Source organism: Sus scrofa, chromosome 1, assembly GCF_000003025.6.
Source record: "Sus scrofa isolate TJ Tabasco breed Duroc chromosome 1, Sscrofa11.1, whole genome shotgun sequence".
Lineage (NCBI taxonomy): Eukaryota > Metazoa > Chordata > Mammalia > Artiodactyla > Suidae > Sus > Sus scrofa.
The window spans coordinates 128,848,993-128,876,812 of NC_010443.5; the positions used below are offsets into that span (position 1 = coordinate 128,848,993).

The following is a 27,820-nucleotide window of genomic DNA, read 5'->3' on the forward strand; positions in this document are numbered from 1 at the left end:
GCCTGATCCTTAACCCACTGAGCAAGGCCAGGGATCAAATGCTGCATTCTCATGGATCCTAGTCAGGCTCATTACCACTGGGCCAAGACGGGAACTCCCAATTATATTGTTGGAACAGCATATTGGTATCCTTAGAACCATGTCTTTTAGCTATAATAGTGTTAAATTTTTTTTTTTAATGCTTTTAGGGAGGGCATTTAAGTTTATACCTTCTTATTTTATACATATGCTACCACTTGCAAAATTACTCCTTTTAGCATAACGGCTGTCATTATTGGGGGCCTGATTAAATCTCACTTTAAATATTTTCCCTCTCAGCCTTTGAAAGTTCCCATTTTAACTCTTATCTCCTCCAGTAAGTGGGTTGTAGTTTTCACTCATAACATTATCCTTACAGTTACTAGTGTTTTCGAGCTCAAATGAATAAAAGACTCAAAATAAGTCATTAAAATGAACCTCATGGCAAATCATAGAAGGGAAAATTCTTGTATTTCCAATAAAAATGGGAAAGGTGCTAAAGGCAGCTCTGTGCTGGAGTGCCTTTTGATTGATGGACTTTCGCTTTACTCAGTTTGTCAACTAGGAGCTGATGAAATTATTGCCTTCCATCTCCCCAAAAAAGAAGTCACAGAAACATATTACTTATTTGAAAGAACAATTCCATTAGTTAGTTATGAAATTTAATCGTAAGGATCAAAGAGTGATTATTGGTCAAACCAATCCACATTAATAGTTTTGAAGTATGCAGAAGCTAGTTTTTAAATAAACAGTGACAAATACTAATCATTCTTATAACACTGCTGAGGATCTAAATAAATGTGATTCTGCAAGTCCAATACAAAAGGTAAGAGAACGATAGTGCAATCATCAATAAGTAAACCAAATGCATAATTTTCTAAATCATTTTTAAACAGCACAAATTCTAGTTTTTAAAAGTCTAAAGCTACATAAAACCTAAAGCAACCTAACTATTTTCTACCTGAGATCAAAACAAGTTTATTTTTTTCCTATCTAAACATAATTCTTGGCATTGAGGTAAATCTGAATTCACGTGATATACTTTGTCAGACTTTTCCAAAAATTTAAAACCCTGCTTTAGAGAGAAATTCTTATGCTATACATACATATTTACATATTTTTTTCTTCAAAGACTAATGACAAATTTATGAGGTTAATAGGCCTATGATGGGACCATGATACTATTAATAATATGGAAGTAAAAAGCCATTTATTTATACATGTGTTCCTATATGGTGCAATGTGAAATGGGATCATAGAATCTATGTACATATATGAATCACTAAGAGTTCAGAAATTAAGCTCACATTAAAACTCACTCTATTCTTTTTTGGAGCAGAGGTTGCAAAGTTGTGATGTATAACCAAAACATTGTTTCGAAAGTTCTAAAACTAACCATCAACCTAAACTGGCAATAACTGCAACTTAAATAAAAATGAAACCGAACCAGATCTTCACTGTGGTTATGCAACTTTTTGCTTTAGGGTCTGCAGATTTTACTGAGATAACAACCTTTTATCTCTTGCCTCTCCTCCTCATGAATGCCCCCAATACCTCCAGCTTCCCTTTTACATGGCTATCTTTGGCAGCATTTCCAAATCTTGAAAGCAGAAGAACCTGCTAAAAGTAAATGGAAGGGATGAAAAACACTACATATGACGTGTGAAAACCAATCTCAGAGTATGAACTGAGAAAAAATATTAGATGGAACACTAAGCAGGAGTCTACTCTCAAGGGAAAAAGAGAAAATAAAAAAATAATAGGGGGGCTGTTACTCCTAGATCTTCTTCCACATCCTCTCTCGATTAGAAGTGTGGAACCAAAATTTCAAACTTTGGAAAGGTAATGACTTTGAAGGAGGAGCTAGGGAAGTGAACATATGATAAAGAAGTACAGCAGTAACTTTAGCTGTCAATGAGTTTCTTTGCTCTGGCATTGGCATTGTCAATACGGTCTTTGTTGGTGTCAGCCTGAAAAAAAGAGAAAGATACCAGCATTACTTCACAAGGTAAGCTGCTCTAATAAACATTAAATTTCGTATACTTAGAAAAATTCAGGAGATAGTCACATTACAAAACTCATTTTGGGTAAGAAGTGATAGAATATCAAACTCGTTTAGAACTACTTGGATATATAAACATGACAAAGGTATAAGAGAAGAACTTGCCAGTATTTCAAGAATTCTGTAACTTTTTTCTCTTTTCTTTTTTTTTAATGGCTGCATTCATGGCACATGCAGGTTCCTGGGCCAGGGACTGAATCCAAGCTCCAGCTTCGGCAATGCCAGATCCTTTAACATTCTGCACCAGGCTGGGATTGAACCTGCACCTCCATGGCAACCTAAGCCGATGCAGTCAGATTCTTAACCCACTGCACCATGGCAGGAACTCCCTCTGTAACATCTTTTTTCATAGTTGAATATGTCTGAAACTGGGATGCATCTTATATTAAATGGCATTTTAGATGCAATGAAAATATAAAAATGCTTTTCTCTGCTGGAGATCTGGACCATGTGGGAATCTCCTGAACTGAACACAGAATCTCATCTGGAGGAGTTCCTGTCATAGCTCAGCAGAAATGAATCTGACTAGTATCCATGAGGATGCAAGTTCGATCCCTGGTCTCGCTCAGAGGGTTAAGGATCCGGTGTTGCCATGAGCTGTGGTGTCGGTCGCAGACCCAGCTCAGATCCTGCCTTGCTGTGGCTGTGGCATAGGTTGGCAGTTGTAGCTCCGATTTGACCCCTAGCTTGGGAACCTCCACGTGTCTTTGGTGAAGCCCTAAAAAGACAAAAAAAAAAGAATCTCATCTGGAGCTACCCTGGGTCTAACTCAGAGAATGAAATAACCTGCCCCAAGATGTTTGGAACAGATGTATTACCAACCACATCAATATGTGAATTAAAATGATGGGTTTACTATGTAGCCTAAACACACATAACAGCATTAAAACCATCTTATGAACCACTGTTTGCCTCAATGAACTCCATCATAAGTGATTCAATAGAGCCAGGCTTAAAAGATTAACCCAAATTTTAACGGAGAGATTTTAATGAAGTAACAAGAAGTAAGAATAGCTTTTAGATATGACACAACCAAATATTGAACATAATTTAATTTCAGTTTCTTTTATATCATGTGAAGTAAAAAATAGCAATCATACTTTTTCATTACTCATAGGACTCTATCTTGTGTTTTTGTGTCCACCCCACAGGAACCATTCTGCAAAAGTGATTTTTACCTACTTACGACACGAGGACTTAGAAATTTAGTAATTTGTTATTAACAAAATAAAATTCCAAAAGCTTACGTGCTCATTAAGGGGAAAGTAAAACAAATGACAACACACACAAAAGTTAGAGAAGACAGTAAGCTTCATGAGTGAAATTTTAAATAAAGGCACTTCATTCCAAGGTCTTAGTCTCAAAATGAACAATGAGTGAGAGAGGAGGACTTGACTGATGTTTTTCTTTTCTTTCTTTTCTTTTTTTTTTTTAGGGCCACACCCAAGGCTCCCAGGCTTGGGGTCGAATTGGAGCTGTAGCTACCAGCCACAGCCACGTGGGATCCGAGCTGTGTCTGCAACCCATGCCACAGCTCACAGCAGTGCTAGATCCCTGACCCACTAAGGGAGGCCAGGGATCAAACCCGCATCCTCATGGATACTAGATTTGTTTCCGCTGCACCACAACAGGAACTCCAACTCTTGTTTTTCAATGTGTTAGACCTGCTGCCTCATCAAAACTGTTAAGACCTGTGAGGATAAGATCTTATCCTATTCCCCAAAGTATCCAGTACAGATGTCCATTGCTAAAACACTGTATTGGATGTCTCATTTTCCTGTGGCACTAAGAAGCTCTTACCTTTTCTGTGATCCGTTCTATTTGTCGATTTTGAGCCTCGATCTCATTGCCCATGTCCAGGGCCATGTTTTTTAGATTTCCTAGGATACTGCCCACTTGAGTCAAGTTCTCTTCCATTTCGTCTTCTCTGGCATCATTTGTTATACTATCGCAAAAAAAAAAAATTTAATTCAGTACTTTGGGGTGAATTATGGGGTGATTTAGTTTTCATAAAAATAAGTAACCAAAATGACCTCAGCAAGTGTTGAACCCAAGGAATGCAGGTTACCATTTTTGGGAAATACTCTATAGTAAAAAATGCAAAGACTGACCCAAGAGAGTGCAATATCTTAAAAGCCCTTAAGACAAGATAAAGAAACAACTCTAGGGAGTTCCCTGGTGGCCTAGGATCCAGAGTTGCCACTGCTGTGGTGCAGGTTCAATCCCTGACCACACATGTCATGGGCACAGCCAAAATAAAAACAAAAAACATGCTCATTCTCACACTCCACTCCAGATCTCCTGAATCAAAGATTGGAAGGGATCCTAGCAATCTACATTTTATTAAACTTCAAAGGTGATTCTGATGCATGCTTAAGTCTAAAGAATCACTGCTCTGAAATAGGTTGCAAAACTCCTGTAAAGTCTGAAATATTTACTAACTGACCATTTACAGATATCCTTATAGGGATCTGGTCAACTCCTACTCTGGATGACACTTTTTTTTTTTTGGCCCCACCCACAGCATGCAGAAGTTCTGGGTCAGGGATCAAACCCATGCCACGGCTATTACCAGAGCGACAGCAGTGACAACGGCAGATCCTTAACCCACTGCATCACATGGGAACATTTATTTTTTGTCTTTTGTCTTTTTAGGGCCACACCCTTGGCATATGGAGGTTCCCAGGCTAGGTTCGAATCAGAGCTGTAGCTGCTGGCCCATGCCGCAGCCACAGCAATGCAGGATCCGTGCCGCATCTGTGACCTACACCACAGCTCATGGCAACACCAGATCCTTAACCTACTGAGCAAGGCCAGGGATCAAACCCTCGTCCTCATGGACCCTGATTGGGTTCATTAACCACTGAGCCATGACAGGAACTCTGGATGATACATTTTAAAACACGTCTTTGTATTTACAGAAGTAAAACGTGATTACTTGAATAATTTAGAAATGTATTTTATATAGAAAAGTTAATTCATCACTGAAGGCCATTTTGTCAGAAGGCAAATTTTAGAACAGAATGAATGCTATTTCAAACCCACACCTCTGCAGTGACCTGCTGCAGTCGGATTCTTAACCCACTGCATCACGGCGGGGGGAATTCCAATAAATGCTATTTCTAATTGATGAGTTAGGACTCATGCATAACTATACCCATCCTCCAGAAAGAGCTATTCATTTAGGGAAAGGGTAAACATACTGGGAGGAGCTAGCATACCGTTTAATGTATCCGCCGCTGGCTGCTCCTGTGGCTGCTTGCTGAGGCTGACCATTTGTCACTCGGCCTGGCTGCTTAGATACTACATTGCTAGGAGAGTTGTCTCCACCATCACCCCATGTCGCCTTATAGGCTTTACCAGACTCAAAGTTCTTTGTCCTGTGTGAGAGACAGGAGTGTAGAGAGATACCGAAAAGCAGAAGAAGGAGAACTGTCATTATTCGTGCTTGTTACCTTGGTGATGGCCTACCACCCTTAGCATAAATGCTACACACAGCTAAATCGAGATTATCCATACTATGCTCTATCACAATCTGGTATGGGAAAAAGATGAACTGTTTAAGTCTGATGACATTAAAATTTTTTTTAAAGTTAAACTACTTCCACCAAATATTCGCTAAGCAGGTAGCAAATAGCATAATGTAATTACTATTTTTCATGTTCCCTTAGTTTCTGACACTCTCCAGAAGAGGGTACTGTACACTAGGGAAAAAATTCCTTAGGAAAGGTGCTCTGGGATGCCTTAAGGGTTCCTTGGACGCATCTCAGAGGCTGATGAAAGATGGAAGAGAAAGAAGACTGAGTGGGCAATACTTAGACTTCAGCTGCCCACTCACTTGAACTGTAGTAATTCCCCTTGGTCCATTTTTTTTTAAGTCAGAATTTTGCATTAATTAAAAAAAAAAAGTTTCTTAAGAAACAGATATCATGAAGAAGAGGCATGAAATATTTTCCAAATTAAACAGCCAATAAATGAGTACCCTGGTGCCAGTTATAAATCCTTTGGTTTAGGGCTTTTTCATTTAAAAAGGCTATTACGAAAATAAAAACACATATAAAACTTTAACTGATAATTTAGCTAGGTACAGTCTCTACTCACAAAATTTAATTTTTGCTTTTCTATAAACAAAAAGTAGTATATGGTTATAATGTTGGTTTCTAATTCATTCCACATGATATATTTAATGAATAAATTTTGAAATTGCAAAAGCAAAGGAGGGATGTTATGAAAACAATGGCTTCTTTCCTAATAGGATCATGTGAGGATTTGTTTTTGGCAAACTTAGAATGGAATCTTAGACCTTACTCACCAATGCTACAGAAAAGGGTACTACTACTACTGTTTGGGTTAAGAAGTGCTGAAAAAATAAATCAATGGATACTGAAGAGCTAGTTCTCAAAGTGCCTTTCCAGGTTCCACTTTAAGTTCTTTGCAACTGATTTCCTATTCATGCTATTATGTTTAATTAATTAATCTATCTATTATTAAGCCATGTTAAATTATTCCTGGAACAAGGTGGGATGAATATTATTTAAATGAATATACATAATTATCTGTTAGTTTGGTAGAAACCCATTTACATGTATTCTCCGTTAATAAGATGGGTCTCAGGCAAAATTCAGAAGCAGAGTAATAGCAACTAAACAAAATAAACAATGCATTATTCACCACAAAGTTAACCAGAAATATTAATAGAAGTGATATAAGGTAGGTGGGGCCTTTATAAGAATGTCAGATTGTAAAACAGGTCAAAGAGTGAGGGCTGGAATTCAAAAGTCACTAAATAATAAGACATGATGCTTCTGGCAGTGTTACCAGGCTGGGACAGGACTTGTGGGTTCTTGGTCTAACGAGTGAATATATATATATGCTCCAACCTTCTTAACCTTAAGAAATAACATTTCCGGAGTTCCCGTCATGGCTCAGTGGTTAATGAACCTGACTAGCATCCATGAGGATTTGGGTTTGATCCCTGGCCTCACTCAGTGGGTTAAGGATCTAGCGCTGCCATGAGCTGTGGTGCAGGTCACAGACGCGGCTCAGATCCCTCGTTGTTGTGGCCAGGTGTTGCTGTGGCTCTAGTGTAGGCCAGTGGCTAAAGCTCCAATTCGACCCCTAGCCTGGGAACCTCCATATGTCGCCAGTGTGCCCCTAAAAGACAAAAAAAAAAAAAGAATATTTCAAATTCCTTCAACTTCTGAGAATTCTTCCTTTAATTAGATATAAGGAGCATAAAATGGAAACACATTGTTTTAACATGATATTGTGAATAAGGTTCAATTAAGGCATAGTTTATAAACAAAGAGTCAAACTGGTTATCAAACCCTTCTCCCTTTAAAAGGACTGGATCCTCAAAGAAGTTCTTCCAAAATCCAGTGGAAAAGGTACAAAAAGCTAATCTTTTTTTTTTTTTTTTGTCTTTCCAGGGCCACACCCACGGCATATGGAGGTTCCCAGGCTACGGGTCCAATCAGAGCTGTAGCTGCCAGCCTATGCCAGAGCTACAGCAACGCAGGATCTGAGCCGCATCTGTGACCTACACCACAGCTCATGACAACACTGGATCCTTAACCCACGGAGCGAGGCCAGGGATCGAAGCCGCAACCTCATGGTTCCCAGTCAGATTCGTTAACCACTGCACCACGACGGGAACTCCCAAAAAGCTAATCTTAATTGAGCTGTCATTTTACTTTCAAAAGGGTTGGGGAAACAAAAATCCTGCACTTTTTTTTCATGGAGTTAGGACATGTTTTGCATGTTTACAAAGCAGTGATATTTATATGCTGTTGACTTCATATCTTCATCCTGACACATTCATGTCTCTTTCAGCTCCTCTACTCCAGGTAGTGCCTTTTGCTTGCTCAACATCCTGCCGCATGCCATTATTCTGCAGCTTCTCCAACTGAGTTGTAAAACCCTCAGTTACCTGTTTTTAAGGGCACTGTCAGGCAGCTGCGTACCTAATAAAAATAATAATGGCTTTAATCTAATTTTTATTCCTTCAAAAGGTTATAAATGCTTTAAAAAGTAGTACTTCCCAAACCTGACTGAGCACCAAAATGACCAGGATGCTTTTGAATATATAGATGCAAAGGCTATGCTCAGAAGATTCTGCTTCAGTGTATATGGGGTGGAGGCTGGGAATCTTCTGTTGTAACTACTGCTTTATTTAAAATCAATAGGTCATTTAGCTACCCAATCAGGGAAGAGAAACACTGTTCTATGAGACTTCCAATCTTTTGTAGAAGGGATATTTTAGATTATTCTGGTAGTCTTAAGTATTCACAAAGGATTTTTTTTTAACCACAAGACTTACAATAAATTGACATGAGTCTCAATCCTAGACCTGTCATTCAGTAGTTATAGAACCTTATGTAAAATTCCATCTCTGAGCATCTTTTCCTTATATGTAAAACTAAGATAACAATACTTAATAATTCACGGAGCTGTTGATGATAGATGTAAAGTTGCTTTATAAAGCATTAGACAAATATTTTTGTTCTTTGGTTAGAACTTCAACCTGATCCTTCGTTAACAATTCATCCCTTTAAGTGTACACATTACCAAATGGCATGTTTATTCTTCTAGCCCATTAACATTCCCTAGTTTTGAGATCTACAGACAACTAAATATAGTTGGAATTTAGCTACATAAAAAAGACTTCTTGGCCAGGGTTGGTTTTGGTCTATAGTAAGTAAAAAAGAAATGGTTCTGATTTGCAACAGAACTCTTCTGCATAATAGAATTTACAGCCTCTTTGGGAAGAAATTAGATTTCATGATAAAATGCTAGATAAATTTGTGATAGATTTTAACCAATTAAGAACTCTATCTAGATAGATTTACCCTTGACTGTCAGTTCTGAAGAGTAATAATCTTTACCACATTTTTCATATAAATATCACCTTCAAAAATGGCATTAGTGAAACAAGAATTTGAAATATCCCTTAATTCAAGAAAGTGCTGGAAATACAGAAAACGAGTATCAGGATATGAATTTTAACAGTAACTTAACAATAATCACAATTTAACAACTGCAATTTTAACACTTTGAGTTTTGGTTGTCAACATTAGTACTAACTGAATAAAAACAGCAAAAAGAAAGCTATAATTCTTTCTTATCAAGGAGAAAAGGGATCAAGTAAATAGTATGTGTGTGTGTGTGTGTGTGTGTATGAGAAAGAGAGAAAAAGAGAATACCAGGTTACAGGAAAGAAGAAAAAAAGAGAAAGACACAGGGTAGAAATCAAACACTTAATTTGCTACCATTTAACCATACTTTTCATAGTTCCCATAAAGATCCAAAATTAAGGAGTCAAACATAATAAACAGAGAGTTGACTAGAGGGTTAATGTCCATAAAAAATTAAGATTAGTTAGCTCTGTATTAATTCAATATGAAACCATAGCAAGCTAACGTATGACATAATAGCTACTATGGAACAGATTATAACATAGATTAAAGAAGACAAACCCTTCTTTTTTTTAAAAAAAGGAGATACTGGATATAGTAACATTTTAAATTAGTATCCCACCTTGTTCCAAATGGCATTTAAGATGACTTACATTGACAATTAACTCCTCAATTTGGTAGTGGCCTAAATAGTAGAGAATCAAAATCATTAGAAGCAACACTTTAGTAGAGGAAATCTTGATCTAGAACCAAAAGGAGTAGGGAAACTTAAGAGAAGATAGCTGAAATCAAAGTCCATGGAAAGATGGATTGAACCTAAATTCCCTTACCTTTGAACAGAATGCAGTAATTCTCTACAAAGATCAACCTATTTAAAATTTCTTAGGAAACTTCAGGTGTGTTTTTACTTTTATAATCTTTTTTTTTTGTCTTTTTGCTATTTCTTTGGGCCACTCCCGAGGCATATGGAGGTTCCCAGACTAGGGGTCGAATTGGAGCTGTAGCCACTGGCCTACACCAGAGCCACAGCAACGCGGGATCCAAGCCGCGTCTGCAACCTACACCACAGCTCACGGCAACGCCGGATCGTTAACCCACTGAGCAAGGGCAGGGATTGAACCCGCGACCTCATGGTTCCTCGTCGGATTCGTTAACCACTGCGCCACGGGAACTCCTACTTTTATAATCTTAAGTGTTATTTAGCAAAAACTTAGCATCAGAGCCATTAGTCAAAGAGTGATATTATAAATTAAGATCATTTTGTCAAGTCCATCTTCCAGTAGACAGCACTCATCAAGGACAAATTCACTTTACATCACACACAAGGCAGTCTCTACCACTCACAAAATCCATGCACATGCACAGAAAAGCAATTTGAAGCATCACCTTTAGATAGCAGGTTAACAGCCCAAGTCACGCCACAAGATTGCACCTTAAAGTTTCCTTTGATCAGTTACTGAGCCCGGCTTCTGATGTTAAATCTTCATTTTTAGTAAGCAGATTAGAAAGGAAGAGATTAGGTGAGAAAATGAAATGCAGAAAGTAGTGAATGCCAGTCAAATAGAACAAAAGCAAGCTTAGAGTTTTCAAAACATAATGCATTTAAAATTCCTGCCTGGTTTCACAGAAACAACCAACATCTGAGAATCTAGATAAAAAGAAAAACAAGAAAACTATTTCAACCAGAGCATACCTCAGTTTTCTTAATAATGTCTGAATGATGATATTGTTCTAAAATTATGAAAACTAACATGAAGAGAAGGCAAATGTGTAGTATCTCCAGTGAGAGTAGGAAGGAGGAAATACTCAATTGTTGACTAAAATACAGTACTTCAGGATTTACTTTAACCAATCAGAGCTGAATATGTACAACTTAATATGACATAAGACTCAATAAATATAAAACCTATAGTGCTAGTTCTGAACTTGTTTAATAAGAGGTCGAAGTACCAATTTGTCTTCAAACTATGTGCCATTCCATTGTGTTTGACATTTTAAGCACAGACTGAAAAGAGGAGAGTTAAGACAGAAGAATACCTGTGTGAGAATGGTTAAACTGGGACACAAGGCAGTTTACTATTATGAGGCATTCCATTTTAAGCCTGCCTTCTTTTTAAACTCTTGTTAATTAGAATTACAACTTATCAAAGTTACTGACAGGAATCTATGCTATTTTGCTTTTAGGATTCAAATAGTAGCAGGCTAAAAGAATGACATTAATTCACAATTTTTAATCCTGGTTCTCTGTTTTTAAATTCTAGTAGTCATTTAAGAAGAAATGGCTAAGTTTATGGAGTTCCCGTCATGGCATGGCAGAAATGAATCCGACTAGGAACCATGAGGTTGCGGGTTCAATGCCTGGCCTCACTCTGTGGGTTAAGGATCTGGCGTTGCCATGAGCTGTGGTATAGTTCTCAAATGTGGCTCGGATCCTGCATTGCTGTGGCTGTGGCTTAGGCCAGCAGCTGTAACATCAATTGGACCCCTAGTCTGAATCTCCATATGCCACAGGTACAGCCCTAAAAGTACGAAAGCCTAAAAAAAATTAGCTAAAATTCCCTTCTAATACAGGGTTCTGTTAAGTGAAGCTATTTCCATGTCTAATCAAAAAAAAAAAAAAAAAAAAAAAAGATTTGCTGATGTAGCTTCAGTCAATACTACTGAACAAAAAAAATCTCAGAGTTCCCGTCTTGGCTCAGCAGAAACGAATCTGATTACTATCCATGAGGACTCAGGTTTGATCCCTGGCCTCACTCAGGTTAAGGATCTGGTGTTGCTGCGAGCTGTGGTGTAGGCTGCAGATGCGGCTTGAATCTGGCATGGCTGTGTCTGTGGCTGTGGCCAGCGGCTACAAGTCTGATTCCACCCCTAGCCTGGGAACCTCCATAAGCCGAGGGTATGGCCTTAAAAAGACACACACACACAAAAACATAACTCAAAGAACAAATCTGCTCAAGAGGTTTTCTATATAACAACAGGCCTAACAAGAGCAACAATAAAAAGATTCATTCTTTTCTTGCCAGAGTCAAGCAATGTCACACATAGTTATAAACTAGGGCTCTGCCTGGTTTGGAATCTCAGCTCTTCCACTTGCTAGTGTAGCCTCTTTGAGCCTCTGTTTCCTCATACATAAAATGGTGATAATTTATCAAGAACATATACCTGATATTAAGGTTACTGTAAAGATTGAATTTAAAGTGCTCAGGATAGTAAGAGCCTATATCAACTTATAGGCCCCAAACTCTCATTCAAACCCCTGGATGTGATACATTTTGAGCAGTACCACATAATCACACATATCAATATTTCTGTAGTGAAAGAGGTTAACATTTACACTAAGTGTGATAAGGATCATTAAATAGATTCAGTTCCAGTTACATCTTATAGCTTAATAAATGAGTTATGATACTACATTCTGAAAAAAAACAAACCTTCGGCTTTGAGAATTTTTTAGATTTCAAAAGGGCAGAGAAGAGGCTGAGTTGTTATTACCATCGAACTAGTACTAGATTTATACAGAAAATTAAGAACTGCCTCTGCCTTTGAGAAACTCATGTTAAAGCTATTTATATGATAAGCCTAACTGAAACACAGATTAGCAGATAAGATTACAAAGATCAGGACCTGGGCAGGAAAGAAAATAAGTAAAGCTAAAGAAGACAAGAGCTACCATAGAGGGCAAGGGCTCAATGGTGTAAAGGAGAGACAGGTGGAGGGAAGGTAATTAAAATCAGAATCTTTAAACTGAAAAACTACCCTCTCCTCTTTAGGGAACAGCGGTCCTATTACAGGAACAACTTGATTGCATCTGTTAAGAAGTGCTTTCTTCTCTTGACCCACTAGGTAAAGGCTCTGCTGAGGTTAGAGAAGATGTCTACCTTCGCTTGCATCAGTGTCCAAGAAAATCCTGCCTATGCTTAGCTGGGCACACAAAGAAAAATAAAATTAATACTTCTATAGCTCCATTTCCCATTTTCTATGATATCAGACTATCTGAGGAGTCACTGCTCTTCCTATGCATCAACCTCTGACTCAGAGATACTTTGCTCTAGGTACTAAGGAGGAATCCCCTTTTCTGGCCCTTCTCTTAGTATCTATCTCAGGGAAATTAATTTGCTTCTTTTCCTCTGCTCTCTTCCAAGATACACAGAACAGAGGAGAAAAGCACAAGTAAGATCACAAAACACAGTTAAAGAGTTTAAACAATCTGTACATTTCTAACTTGTATTCTTAAAGTAACCCACTAAACCCTATTTGACAGGTCATAGTTATTAAAATATGCACCTTGAGAGAGTCAACCAAGGTCTGAACACATCAAGAGAATTGTTTTTCTTAGCTTCTTATGCCCAAAATAAACACTAAATTTGACCAACAAACAATTTTTTTTTAAGGTCTGCACCTGCAGCATACAGAAATTCCCAGGCTAGGGGTGGAATTGGAGCTGCAGTTGCTGGCCACAGAAACCCGGGATCTGAGCCATGCCTGTGACCTACACCATCAAGTGAGGCCAGGGATTGAACCTACAGCCTCATGATACTAGTCGGATTCATTTCCAATGAGTCATGTCAGGAACTTCCACCGACAAACAATTTAACTCTATTTTCTCTACTAGAAATGGCACAGAGAATGCTGTCACATGAAAACATTTATCTCAAAGTAGGACAGAACAAACCCTCCTCTATTCTTAACTCCTTTGAGGAATACAAATGCTGAGTCTCTAAACCTTTGTATCCCATTCCTGGTTTACCACACCAGCTGAGACAACTGGATGGAAGTATTAATGCTTTCAAAGCTCTTTAAAAAATGAATACTCTCAGCAGAAAAGGTAGTCATTTGGTCTCCAGACAATGTCATTTCAGTCAAGGATAAAGTTCAAAGTTGTTTTCTTAATGACTTTTTAAAACAAAGATGAATTTCTTCTAATAGCAGAGAAGAAGGGTGACATGGTCACCCTTGTCTGAATACATATATTTGTCAACACTATGGAGTCTGTTTTACCCAAGTTGAGAGGTTTTTTTTTAAAGTACTTTATTTTTTTTTATGGGCCATACCTGCGGCATATGGAAGTTTCCAGACTAGGGGTTGAATTGGAGCTGTAGCTGCCGGCCTATACCACAGCCACAGTAATGCTAGATCCAAGCCGCAACTGTGACCTACACTGCAGGTTGCGGCAATGCCAGGTTGCGGCAACGCTGGATCGTTCACCCACTGAGCGAGGCCAGGGATTGAACCTACAACCTCATGGATACTAGTTGGGTTCATAATCTGCTCAGCCACAATGAAAACTCCAAGAATTTAAATATCCATAATAAAGTCACCAAATAGAATGAATTCCTTTATGTCAAATACAATCTCATACACTGTAAACATTTTGAAGACTTTTCATCTCCTACTTTATTGGACTTCAAAACTTCAGAGTCTTCTATGATTCTTCCTCCTTCATGTCTGATGTACAATTAATTGATTTAAAGTGAATTTTCTTTGATCTACACTTTTCTCTCTAATCTTGATTAAAACGTTATACCCCACAGGCCCAGATTACAAATGGTTCCTAACTGGCCTCCTAGGGTAGTACAGTTATGTACTTCACTCCAATCAATCAACTCCTTAGGCTGGCATTCAAGCTTCTCTACTGCCTACTTATATCTTATTTTCCACTTATCATCTTTATGAATCATGTAGTATGGTTAGGTCAAGCTCCTTCATAATCTTTATTTACATTAAATCTTCCACAGGAAATGTCTCCCACTCCTTCCATGTTCATCCAGATCATTCTAATCATCCAGAGCCCAACTCAGGTCCTATCTCTCCTGTAGGATGTTCTCCAAACCAACTTTTATCAGTTTTGTATCCTTAGCCTCAGCTGATATCACATGATCTAGCAGTAGATTTACACAGTTTTTACTTTATGCCATTCCTTCTCATATATCTTCTAAAGCCAGGATCTAATTCTCTGCCTGAAGGAGAAAGAGCTTCAGTTGATCTAACAAAGTTCCTTATTTAGGCCCAGTCACACTTATTACGGAACATGGAGGCGGGGGGTATGTGTGTGTGTGTGTGCGCGCGCACTCTCACTTTAGATTTATTTGAGAAGGGTCTTGATTTATCAACTCACCTATAACATGGGCATACACAAAGGCCACAGCACTTGTTGAGTTCTGTTAAAGTCTTCTCTGCCTCTCTCATGTCTTTGTTTATTTGATCCATGCCTTCTTCTATTCGGTTTAGTTGTTCTAAGAATAAGTTGTGGAAGTTACACTTTCTATTATTTTCATGGTCCCAATCAGAATACACTATTATTATGGAATAGAAAATTTTAACCTTGAATCTACCATTAACCCATCATGGTGACTGTATCGTGCCAGAAGGTATCACATACTGTCCAAAATGAAAACAATCTTTCACATACTGATTCTGAGGCATTTTGCCTCTGACCATTTTTCTTTCTGAAAAAAATGGAAAGATTTTTTTCTAAAGAAATTTGTATAATAAGAGCATGTGAGGATTGGTTTAGAGATCACCGTTGCAACCAAATTAAGTGTATTTTGACCAGACAAGATCCAGCATTTCTTTCTTTCTTTTTTTTTGGTCTTTTTAGGGCCACACCAGCAGCATATGGAGGTTCCCAGGCTAGGGGTCGAATCAGAGCTGTAACCATTGGCCTATGCCACAGCAACACCAGATCCGAGTTGTGTCTGCAACCTACACCACTGCTCACGGCAATGCCAGATCCTTAACTCACTGAGTGAGGCCAGGAATTGAAACCGTGTGTGTCCTCATGGATACTAGTTGGGTTCATTAATTGCTGAGCCATGATGGGAACTCCTCTATTCATTTAATTTTTATCTCCAGCATTTCTATCATTGAATAGGCTTGAAACCTGAGGGCTGTTATAAGATTAATAAAAACTGGACCAGATTTCTCAGGACCAAATAAATCACACTAAAAGTTTCCAAGCCCACATGAATCTAGACCTGTTTAAGGACTTGATTTCTGAAAATGGTGCAAGAACATCATAAAGTCTAATACACATATGACCAATATATATAATAAGCCCTGCTATGTGTAACAAATATTTGGTAAACAAATGGGCACTGTGGCCTCTACTTCAAATAGGCAACAAACATGATATTATAATCCAAATCAGAAGAAAGAAAGGAACACATCATTCTTATCTTACAAAGAGAAGGTACTCCCAAAGGCTTAATTTTATACATGATTAATCTGAAAAGGTTTTTTGTCGTCCTAAATCAAGATTTTGTGCCAATGATTGCAACTCACCCCCTTGTTCATCCAGCATAGTGATAGTCTTGATTCCTGCATCTTGAGACTAAAAGAAGGGAAAAAAGCTGAGAGCGTAACAAAACAACAACAACGAAAACCCAATAGAAACAAAATCTACAAGGTCTGAAAAACATCAAAAGAGAATCATTAGAAACCTAAGTTCTAAGGATTAGAGCTACAGAGAAAACTCATCTCCCCAAACCAACACAGTTTAACATATTAACCCCCACAAATTAATTACGTCACAAATTCATGGTGAACTGACCTTCCCCGCCATATTCCAATACTGACGAGAAAAATTAAAACCCATTAGTGCATGGTTTGACAATTTTGGCAATTGCTGGTTTCAAATAATCAAATTTACTGGTACAAGCCCTCCTAACTCTTAACAAAAATTCCAACTTGTGCTATTAGAATTTCTTCTATACAGTTTCTATACTTAACTTGATGGTTAAACGCTTTCTTACCTCAATGGCTAAGCCCAGGATTCTCCTTGTACTTTCCAGAGACTAGGAAAAAATACAGAGTTTTAGTATTCTAAAACATGCAGCCCCTGTCTCTCCTACAAAAAATCTAATTACAAGCCATATTTATGATGCGACCCTATTTTTAAAGATTGCCAGCCCATTCATCTCCCACTTTAAAACAAGTTGGTCACTATAATTTTAGCTATTTTCTTCCTACCAGGTGCTCCTTAAGAGAAAATCTGGAAGGTGAAGTTAGTTAATGGGATTTATAAATATTTAATGTAAGCAGAAACCTAGGTATAGTAGACAGAAATTAGAAAATTCTGTTAAAACTAATGTCCAGGATATCTTTGTTGCAAATAACTGTTCAGTAACAACTATCTTAGAAAAAAAAATCATACAAATTGTTTTCACTTACTTAATACTTTGGTGAGTTAAAAGTAAGGAGCTAGTAATGGCACTTTAGGATAAATGCATTCTTTGATATAAAGAGACTGGGAACAGGCCAAAACGGTCTTCTAAGAAGGTCCTCTCATCCTTCCACTGTGAAAATTAAAAGAGAATTCACTGCCTATTCTAAGTACAACACTTACCTCATCAGTAACCTGGTTAGCTCTCAGCTGAAGTTCTTCTGCTGACAGATTATCCATGATGAATTAAAACTCTTAATAGGTGCAGAAACCGAAATGTAGATATTCTGTTAAGAATAAGGACACAAAACAAGTCTGTTTGAGCAGAGTGGGTTATTTACAGAATTTAGAATACGTATCTGGAAAACAGGGTAAAACAGCCTGTCTCTATCTATTTAATACCTATATCTATCTATCTATAGAAATTAAGGCTGGGGGGACAGTAATTAAATGTTTAAATGCTAGTTAGTACCAGAGATGAAACTAAACTCAGGTTTCAGGACTTCCAGTAAAGCACTGTTTCTTTCTTTTCTTTTTTATGGCTGCATCCAAGGCATATGGAAGTTCCCAGGCCAGGTATTGAATCTGGTCCAGATACTGAATCAGAGCCATGGCTGCAAACTACACTGCAGCCAGAGCAATGCTGGATCCTTTAAGCCACTGCAACAGGCTGGGGATCAAAACAGCACCTACGCAGTGACCTGAGCTGCTGCAGGATTATTAACCTACTGCGCCACAGCAGGAACTCCAGTGAGGCACTGTTTCTAATAGGAAAGTGATCTCTAAGTTTTGAAAAGGCAGGCATTACTAAAGACAAGCTGCAAGAAACTAATAAATGAATGCCGTCTGGTACAACGTACTTTGTACAATGTCTGAATATGGAAAAGTATTAAATAAGGTGAAGAAGTCTAAGCTAGGTAGTACTCCATGAGTCAAATAACAAAATTCAAATTCATGTGCCTGAAGAACACAGGAAAAAAATCTTAAAATGTATCAGCTGCCCAGGCTACTCAGAGAAAATGAAATGCTTCATTCTTTTTTATTTTTTTGGTCTTTCCTAGGGCCACACCGGCGGCATATGGAAATTCCCAGGCTAGGGGTCTAATCGAAGCTGTAGCCACAGCCTACACCACAGCCAGTGCAACTTAGGATCCAAGCCGCATCTGTGACCTACCCCACAGCTCACAGCTTGACCCACTGAGCAAGGTCAGGGATCGAACCCGCAACCTCATGGTTCCTAGTCGGATTCGTTAACCCCTAAGCCACAATGAACTCCCGAAATGCTTCATTCTTAACAAGAAAAGGATAATGTTGATACAAGGAGCTCAGAAAATAATTAAAAGCTTTTGGTTTTTTGTTCTTTGGTTTTTAGGGCTGTGCCTGTGGCATATGGAGTTCCCAGGCTAGGGGTAGAATCGGTACAGCTGTTGGCCTACACCACAGCCACAGCAATCAGATCTGAGCAGTGTCTGTGACCTATACCACAGCTCAAGGCCAGGGATGCAACCCACATCCTTCATGGATACTAATCAGGTTCATTACCGCTAAGTCATGACGGGAACTCCAAAACTAAAGTTTTTATTAAAAGTAGACTCTCCCTTCCCAACTACTGTACTGTTTGTTGTTTTAGTGAAGTCCTGCCTTCTAATTATCAACAGTGATACTGCTGTGTAGTATTCCTCTTTGAGCAGTCACTGGAGTAATGCACTGTATGACTTATCTAGGTTGTTTTCATTACATTTGCTAGCTTTTTGGTCACACCTGTGGCATGTGGAAGTTTCCAGGCCAGGGATCAAACCCATGCCTTAACAGCTACCTGAACTGCTGCATTGACAAAGCCAGATCCTTAACCTGCTGATCCACAAGAGAACTCCTACATTTGCTAGCTTTGTATTAATTTTTTTTTTTTTTTTTTTAGTCTTTTTAGGGCCAAATTTGTGGCATATGGAAGTTCCCAAGCTAGGGGTCATATTGAAGCTGTAGCCACTGGCCTATGTCACAGCAACTTGGGATCCAAGCTATGTCTGCGACTTATACCACAGCTAACAAATAGCAACATGGATCCTGGATCCACTGCGTGAGGCCAGAGATCAAACCTGTGTCCTCATGGATACTAATCAAGTTCATACCACTGAGTCACAACAGGAACTCCTGTATTAAATTTTTGAAAACCAATTTTACCAAAGCCCTTGGTTTACATTCTGCATTTATCCCCAGGAAACATTTGGCAATGTATGGAGAATTTTTTGATTGTCAGGAGTTGGGGGGTTGGGAGGAGGGGAGGAGTAGTATTATTGGCATCTAATTGGTCGAGGCCAGGGATGCTATTAAACATCCTATAATACTTCTTGGAACAGCACCCGCCCCCAAAACAAAGAATTATCTGGCTCAAAATGTCAAAGTGCTGAGGTTGAGAAATTGTGCCATGGAGTGCATTCACTGACAAACAGGAAACCTTGTTAACTGTGACTGCACTAGACTGAACTCTTGGCAAGGATTCTATCTTCGTACCTCTAACACCTAACAGGATCGGACAGCTAGTACTCCAGTAAATGTGTTCTGAATGAATAAATGAGTAGAAAAATAAATAAATAAATAAGTAGAAAAACAAGGCGTACTTTCTAAGTGTTTGAAGAGGATCTTAGAAACAAAGCTACATCTAATAGATCCACAAACCAAAAACTGCCATTACACATTTATGATCTGGAATGGCCTGCTAGTCACATACAGATCTTTTTAGTCGCATCCATAGCTAACAACACTTTTACTAGAACTATATAATAACAGGAAGCTCCTGTTGTGGCTCAGCAGTAATGAGCCCAACTAGTATCCAAGAGGACGAGGGTTCGATCCCTGGCCTTTCTCAGTGGGTTAAGGATCTGGTGTTGCTGTGAGCTGTGGTGTAGGTTGGCAACTATAGCTCTGATTAGACCCCTAGCCTGGGAACTTCCATATGCCGTGGGTGCAGCCCTGAAAAAAAAAAAAGACCTATCTAAACAAAAAGCAGCAATATCATATAGTCCCAGGACAGGAAGGCATTACATTAAGAGTCCTGTTTATAATTCCACTGCCGCAGCTGTTTCAAGATTTAATTAAGATTTTTAGGCTTGATTAAAGACATTAAGGCTCATAAAATTATTATTAATATTAAAATTACTGTTACTAAAAGTTGAAAATTTAATCTCATGTCTTGCCTGCCATAACAGGACTGTAGTTCTGGCAAAAGGCTGATATATAAGATACACAGTCAAGAGATAAAGGTCTTTCTTAAATTAAGAACTATTCATTGATAGATGCCTAAATAGAACCATATGATTTATTGCTTTGCTAATTGTTTGAGACTTTAGCTTTAATCACACATGTTCATGCTATAGTTCTCTTTTGTCAATCTTTCATAATTCTAATTATAAAAAGAAAAGGAAGTTGCTATCTACCCTCTCACCTTTCTTGTACATCCCTCCTTTCTCTAATATTCACATCTGCCTTCCCAGGCAGCCTTATGCTTCTCTTTTACTTCCTAGCGCCCCAACAAGAAACATTTCAAAGTCTGTCCTTCCCAGGGAGTATGCTCCAAAGTTATCTATCCCTCTCATGTAAAACTCCCACATGCCCTAAAGAGCAGAAAGTGATTAAAAAAAAAAAAAAAAAAGGCCATACTCATTAACCAATTAGTATGTGGAATTAGTATCCCTAGTCATGTTTTCCAATACACTTTCCTATGGGGAGGAAGATATTTTGGGAGTAAGGAGGCTCAGATTCCTCAAATTGTACAATTTTGTAATTCTACTCCAAGAGGTGATTCTTGCCAATTACAAGTCAATATTTGCAATTTCTCTTAGTAAATATGAGCAAAATTTCATGTAGGTTCAAAGAGAGGCTTGGATGCAAAACTGACCTGTCAAACTTGAAGATTCCAAGAGTCCTGCCTTTAATTATCCAAAAAAAGCAAATATAAGCGTTCCCTGGGGCTCAGCAGAATAAGGATCCAGTGTTGTCACTGCTGTGGCTCGGTTGCTGCTGTGGCTTCGGTTCCAGGTCTGGCCCAGGAACTTGCATATGCCATGGGTGCAGCCAAAAGAAAAAAAAAAAAAAAAGGCAGATACAGCTGTGAAGTGGATGTGAAGAGTCATTCCTGGCATAGCAAATGATATCATTTTGTAGGCCACACCCTTTCAGGGAACTCAAAGTGCTGCCTAGTACTTCTTTTTTTTCATCCCTGAGCAGATGACACACAAGACAAGAAACAGATCTGTAAAGTTCTCACATGTCTGACATGCTGATATCAGGCCAGAGCTATCTAACAGGGATTTGAGCACATGATTACAGTAAATGGGACAAAGACAAAGCAGAATTGTAAGAGGAAGGCCAAAAGAGACAAAGAATAATACTCCCCAGGCTCTTTTAGCCTTAACTAAACTGCTCAGAAGTGTCAGGCAAGGTGCAACTTAGAATTAGCTATATAGTTTTATTCATATTGATTATCTCCAGAAGTTTTTCTCAGGGAGTCAGGAAAGGCTATCCAGAATGTTAGAGAATTACAGAATGGGGAGGGGAAGAAAAATGAAACATCACTTGGTACAAAAATCCCATTAAACTTTTTTTTCCTAGATAGAATCTAATAGATTAAATATGTCATTTTCCCAATGCTCCTGGGAACCTAATATACTATGCAAATTGTGTGCCTTTGAGATGAAAATGCCATATTTTTCTCAGTGCTTCTATACCATATTTCCCTTACTATAGTTCATTTGGGCTTACTAGTAAACTCCTAATTTGCCTTTCTTTCTTTTTTTCTTTTTGTCGTCTTTTTGCTATTTCTTGGGCCGCTCCAGCGGCATATGGAGGTTCCCAAGCTAGGGGTCCAATCGGAGCTGCAGCCACCGGCCTACGCCAGAGCCACAGCAACGCGGGATCCAAGCCTCGTCTGCAACCTACAGCACAGCTCACGGCAACGCCGGATCCTTAACCCACTGAGCAAGGGCAGGGACCGAACCCGCAACCTCATGGTTCCTAGTCGGATTCGTTAACCACTGTGCCACGATGGGAACTCCCTAATTTGCCTTTCTTAATTTCTATCATAAACCTTGATGATGGGGGGAGAAGGGAGGGAGAAATGTTCACTGAGTACATACTACATGTCATATAGCCTACTAAGTATTTGTATATGTCATTATTTGTTATACCACTTTAGAGGTGGAGAAACTAAAGCTCAGTTTAAGCAAGTAATTTGCTCAAGGTAAATGAGTCAGTCAAGAGCAGATCTATTATTCAAGCCTGGATCTACTATGAAACCAAGGATGGTGTGCAGCCCTAAAAAGACCAAAAAAAAGAAAAATATGATACCTTATGACAACCAAGAAAACAGATTTATAAGGCTGGAGAAATTAAGGACAAAGAATAAATTATAGACCCTACTTTATAACCATAATATCAATTCTCAGCCTCCCAATTTTTTTCCCCCCTTTCAAAGGCCGTACCCATGGCATATGGAGGTTCCCAGGCTAGGCGTTGAATCAGATATGCAGCTGCCAACCTACACTACAGCCACAGCAACACCAGATCCCAGACACAGTTGCGACCTACCCCATAGCCTGCGGCAATGCCAAATCCTTAATCCCCTGAGCAAGGCCAGGGATCCAACCTGCATCCTCACAGATACTAGTTGGGTTCTTAACCTGCTGAGCCACAATGGGAACTCCCAATCCTTAGCCTCTCTTGAGAAAGATCTTCCAGTTGGCACATATTCACAGCAAGTGTAATCTATGGCAACATTTCCATCCACTAACTGATGATCACCCATCCCAACCATGAAAGTATAGAAATAATATAGTAGAAAAATCTGTCCTAAATGTCCTGCTAAAAGATGTTTAGAGCAAAGGCCCTTGTAATGGTTTGACTGGGTGGGAAACATATTTCACACGAGGTGCTAGGAATGGGTTCTAATGGGGTCTGAATAAGTTCTTAGTACTTTCATGGCAAAATAATAAGTGGATAAGAAGATCCTATAAAGAAGCAGACAACTGAGCTGGAATAGAGAATTTACAACAGCCCCACCCTGGAGTTCAGGAATACAGTCAGTCTCCTGTCATGGCCCCTCACCTCCAATGTATCCTGGTTCTCTAATTCTACAGACAATCAGCACCCTCAGGGATTCAAAGAAAATGTATGAAATTAGAGGCTATTTAAATGAGAGCCTGTAGGATTTGCTTTAAAATAATTTGGAGGTGGGGAAATGGGTGGGTGTATAGAGGGAGCAAGGTTGGCCACGACTGCTAAAGCTGGGTGAATAACACATGAAAGGTCATTATGCTACTTTCTCAACTTCCTATTATGAAAAAATTTCAAAAATACACCAATTTTAAATGGCAGCTAACTTTTTACATAATCTCTACTCAACGATTTTTAAAGTCTAGGTAGTGGGTAAGGGATTGAGAGGACTCAAAGTAACTATAATAGTTAATACTTATAAAGCATTATACATGCAAGATACTATTCTAAGAAATACTTACAAATATACAAATACATACACACACACATTCATTTCATCCTTACAAGCACAGACTGGGTGTTTTGAAAGTTCTTGAGAGGGCTCTCTGGTGTTTTAGAGCTCACACAAACCTGCTGCATCCTCACATGGTGGGAGGGGCCAGGAGCTCTCTGGGGTCTCTTTTTAAAGACACTAATCTCATTAGTGAGGGGTCCACCTTCATAGTTTAAGCACCTCCCAAAGACCTGAACTACTAACATCATCACATTATTACGTTAGGATTTTAACTTTTAATTTTGGAGGGAAGGACACACAAACAATAAGACCAAAGCAAACACGATTTAATCCCACAGTTCACAGATGTACAAACTAAAGAACAGTGAGGTTAAGCAACTTTTGTGAGCTCACACAGTAGAGCCAGGAGGAAAAACAGCAGACTGTACACAGAGTATTTGTTTTTAGTTGCTATTACACATATTAAATGGAGAGTAGAAAGCCATGCTATCAAGATATTCAAAGTAGTAGCTTTGCCCAAAGAAAAGTACAGTTGACCCTTGAACAAAACAGGGTTAGGCTGGTAATGTACTAGGTATGTACTGGCAAAAAATAAAGACATATAGAGTAAAATATAGAGTATAAGTAATAGGGATAGAATAGGATAGTTACACAGGAAGCTATATAGAAAGTCCCAGTAGGGGTCCATAGGTAAAGAGGGAAACCATGGGAACTTTGCAAGACCACTGCAAGTTAATGGAGTTCCTGTCATGGTTCCAACTAGGAACCATGAGGTTGCGGGTTCGATTCCTGGCCTTGCTCAGTGGGTAAAGGATCTGGCGTTGCCTGAGCTGTGGTGTAGGTTGCAGACGTGGTTCGAATCTGGTGTTGCTGTGGCTGTGGTTGTGGCTGCGGCTACAGCTCCAATTAGACCCCTAGCCTGGGAACCTCCATACGCCGCAGATGCAGCCCTTAAAAAAGACAAAACATAAACAAATAAGTAAATAATCACTCAAGAAAGCCATCAGTTAAGCGATCTTGCTTAACTAGAAAACCACAAATAAAAGTATGAAATATGCCTCAAGTGAAAGATAAAATGAGGCCTGCATTCAAGTTCGGCAAGACAATGATCCTTAGGACCAAGGACAGGGATTTAAGGGGAAGATGACATTCCAAAGTAGGAGATCCTCGTTAAATGAAAACCTGAGATAATTTAACATATTTTAGCACATGTTACTACCCTTCTGCTGATTGGAATAAGCACTATGACAGTCCTAATCTGACTTCACAGGGTCAGACACTCTCTTACCCAATGTGAGGAAGAGCTAGTGAGGTAAGCCTGACATCCACTCGAAGAATGAGGAAGAAGGCAGTCTTTCTTTCTTTCTTTTTTTTTTTGGCTTTTTAGGGCTGCATCTGCAGCATATGGAAGTTCCCAGGCTAGGGGTTAAATCACAGCTACAGCTGCTGGGTGGCATCTCTGCAGAGCCAGGACGCAGCTTCGATCCCTGGCTTGACACAACGGGGTAAAGGATCTGGCGTTGCTGCAGCTGCAGCCTAGGTCTGCTCTGATCTCTGGCCTGGGGCCTCCATATGCTCATGGGTCAGCAAAAAAAAAAAAAAAAAAAAAAAAAAAAAAAAGACTCCTTTTGGAGTTCCCTGGTGGCCCATTACCCAGCAGATTAAAGCTCTGGTTGTTACTGCTGTGGTGAGGGTTCAATCCCTGGCCCAGGGAACTTCCACATGCCATGTGCTTGGTCAAACAAAAACCAATAACCAATGCTCACACCAAAGACAGTGGACACACACAATCTACACAGGGACACTACCACATGAAAACACCCCTCCAAGACCATAGCAAATAACTGATTCTCCTTATAGAGAAACACAGAGACAAAGAAAGTAAAATGAAAAGGCAGAAGAATTACTCCCAACTGAAAGAGCAAGAGAAATCCCCTGAAAGAACAAATAATGAAACAGAGCTCACCAGTCCATCAGATCCTGAATTCAAAAGTGGTAATAAAAATAACTGAATTAGGAATTCAGGTTCTAGTCATGGCTCAGCAGGAACGAACCTGACTAGTATCCATGAGGACTTGATTCAATCCCTGGCCTCTCTCAGTGGGTTAAGGATCTAGCGTTGCGGTGAGCTGTGGTGGAGGTCGCAGATGCGGCTCGGATCCCAAGTTGCTGTGGTTGTGTGTGGCATAGGCCAGCAGCTGTAGCTATGATTCAACCCCTAGCCTGGGAATTTCCACATGCTGCTGGTTCAGCCGTAAAGAGCAAATAAAACAAAACAAAACAAAAAAAACCGAATTAAGGAGTTCCTATTGTGGCTCAGCAGGTTAAAAACTGGAAATAGTGTCCATGAGGATGTGGGTTCGATCTCTGACCTTGCTCAGTGGGTTAGGGATCCAGCATTGTCACAAGCTGTGGCATAGGTCACAAATGTGGTTTGGATCTCGAATTGCTGTGGCTTGTGGTGTAGGCCTCAGCTGCAGGTCCCATTTGACCCCTAGCCCAGGAATCGTCATATGCTGCAGGTGCGGCTGTAAAAAGAAAAAAAAAGATCTGAATTAAGAAAGATTGATAAAAATAATAATAATAAATTTACGTGAAGAAACTTTAAAAAAAAAGATTGATAGAGGAGTTCCCATCGTGGTGCAGTGGTTAACAAATCCAACTAGGAACCATGAGGTTGCGGGTTTGATCCCTGGTCTTGCTCAGTGGGTTAAGGATCTGGCATTGCCGTGAGCTGTGGTGTAGGTTGCAGACGCGGCTTGGATCCCGCGTTGCTGTGGCTCTGGCGTAGAACGGTGGCTACAGCTCCGATTCGACCCCTAGCCTGGGAACTTCCATATGCTGCGGGAGCGGCCCAAGAAATGGCAAAAAGACAAAAAAAAAAAAAAAAAAGCAGACTGCACCACAATGGAACTCCAGAAATGCAATGCAGATTATTTTAACAAAGTACTAGAAACTACAAAAATGAACCAGTCTAAAGTTGATAAATCAATTGATGAGATAAAAAGCAATCTAATAACAATAAATAGCTGACTAAATGACACAAAAACAAGTAAGTGATCTGGAAGACAGAATAACAGAAATCACTGAGCCAGAACAGCAGGCAGAAAGAAAAATGAAAAGAAAAAGAAAACAACATTCAAGATCTATGGAAAATGTGCCTATCTACACATAATAGGGGTTCCATAAAAGAGAGAGAAATGGACTGAAAAACGTATTTGAAGAAATTATGGCTGAAAACTTCCCAAATGTAAAGAGGAAAGTGACACAGGTACAGCAGCACAGAGGGTCCCAAACAAGATGAACCCAAAGAAACCCATACCAAGATATATCATAATTAAAATGGCATAGTTAAAGAAAAGGAGAAAGAAAAAAACAGAATCAGTTAAAAGTGAAACCCTATAAGACTATCTTCTGGTTTCTCTGCAGAAACTTTGCAGGCCAGAAGGAAGTGGCATGATATATTCAAACTACTGAAAAGGGCAGTTCCCGTTGTGGCTCAGTAGGTTAGGAACCTGACTAGTATCTGCAAGGATGCAGGTTTGATCCCTGGCCTCACTCTGTGGGTTAAGGATCTGGCATTGCCACAAGCTGCAGTGTAGGTCACAGACGTGGCTGAGATCCTGTATTGCTATGGCGTAGGCCAGCAGCTATAGCTCCAAATTGCCCCCTACCTGGGAACTTCCAAATGCCTCAGGTGCAGCTCTAAAAACAAAAACAAAAATAAAAAATAAAAGAAAGTACTGAAAGGAAAAACCTGTAACCTAGAATAGTCTACCCAGCAAGATTATCATTTAGAATAGAAAGGCAGACAGATAAAGAATTTCTCAGATGAGCAAAAACTAAAAGAATACAGCAATGCTAAACATAGTTTAAAAAAGTAGGGTCTTCTCTAAATAGGATATTCTCTAAATGGAAAAGAAGCAAAAGCTATAGTAAAGGGAGAATTACAACAGGAAAGGCAAATATATAAAAGAACTGAAGATCACTTAGATAAGCCAATATATAGATTAAAAAACAATCCAAAAATTTTATAAAAGCAATTATAACTATAATTAACAGCAAAAGAATAAGCATGAAGATGTAAAATAGGACATCGAAATTACAAAATATAGAGGAGGGAGAATAAAAATTTGGGACTTGAACTTGTATGATTATCAGTT

The 27,820-nt window shown here is 39.1% G+C and overlaps 1 protein-coding gene across 11 annotated transcripts in view; it reads right to left on the reverse strand.

Moving 5' to 3' along the window:
* The window catches only part of SNAP23 (synaptosome associated protein 23), a 39,508-nt gene continuing 12,160 nt past the window's right edge, over nucleotides 473–27,820 (reverse strand). For 6 of the 11 annotated variants that reach the window (XM_013993108.2, XM_013993112.2, XM_013993111.2 and 3 more), the window contains 8 exons: nucleotides 17,339–17,442; nucleotides 16,746–16,787; nucleotides 16,276–16,324; nucleotides 15,110–15,227; nucleotides 10,610–10,642; nucleotides 5,302–5,460; nucleotides 3,881–4,025; nucleotides 473–1,988 (listed from right to left, as the gene is read on the reverse strand). In XM_013993108.2, coding sequence (XP_013848562.1) covers nucleotides 1,923–1,988; nucleotides 3,881–4,025; nucleotides 5,302–5,460; nucleotides 10,610–10,642; nucleotides 15,110–15,227; nucleotides 16,276–16,324; nucleotides 16,746–16,787; nucleotides 17,339–17,395 — 669 coding nt within the window. In that variant the 5' untranslated portion in view covers nucleotides 17,396–17,442 and the 3' untranslated portion in view covers nucleotides 473–1,922. 11 annotated transcript variants of the gene reach the window in all.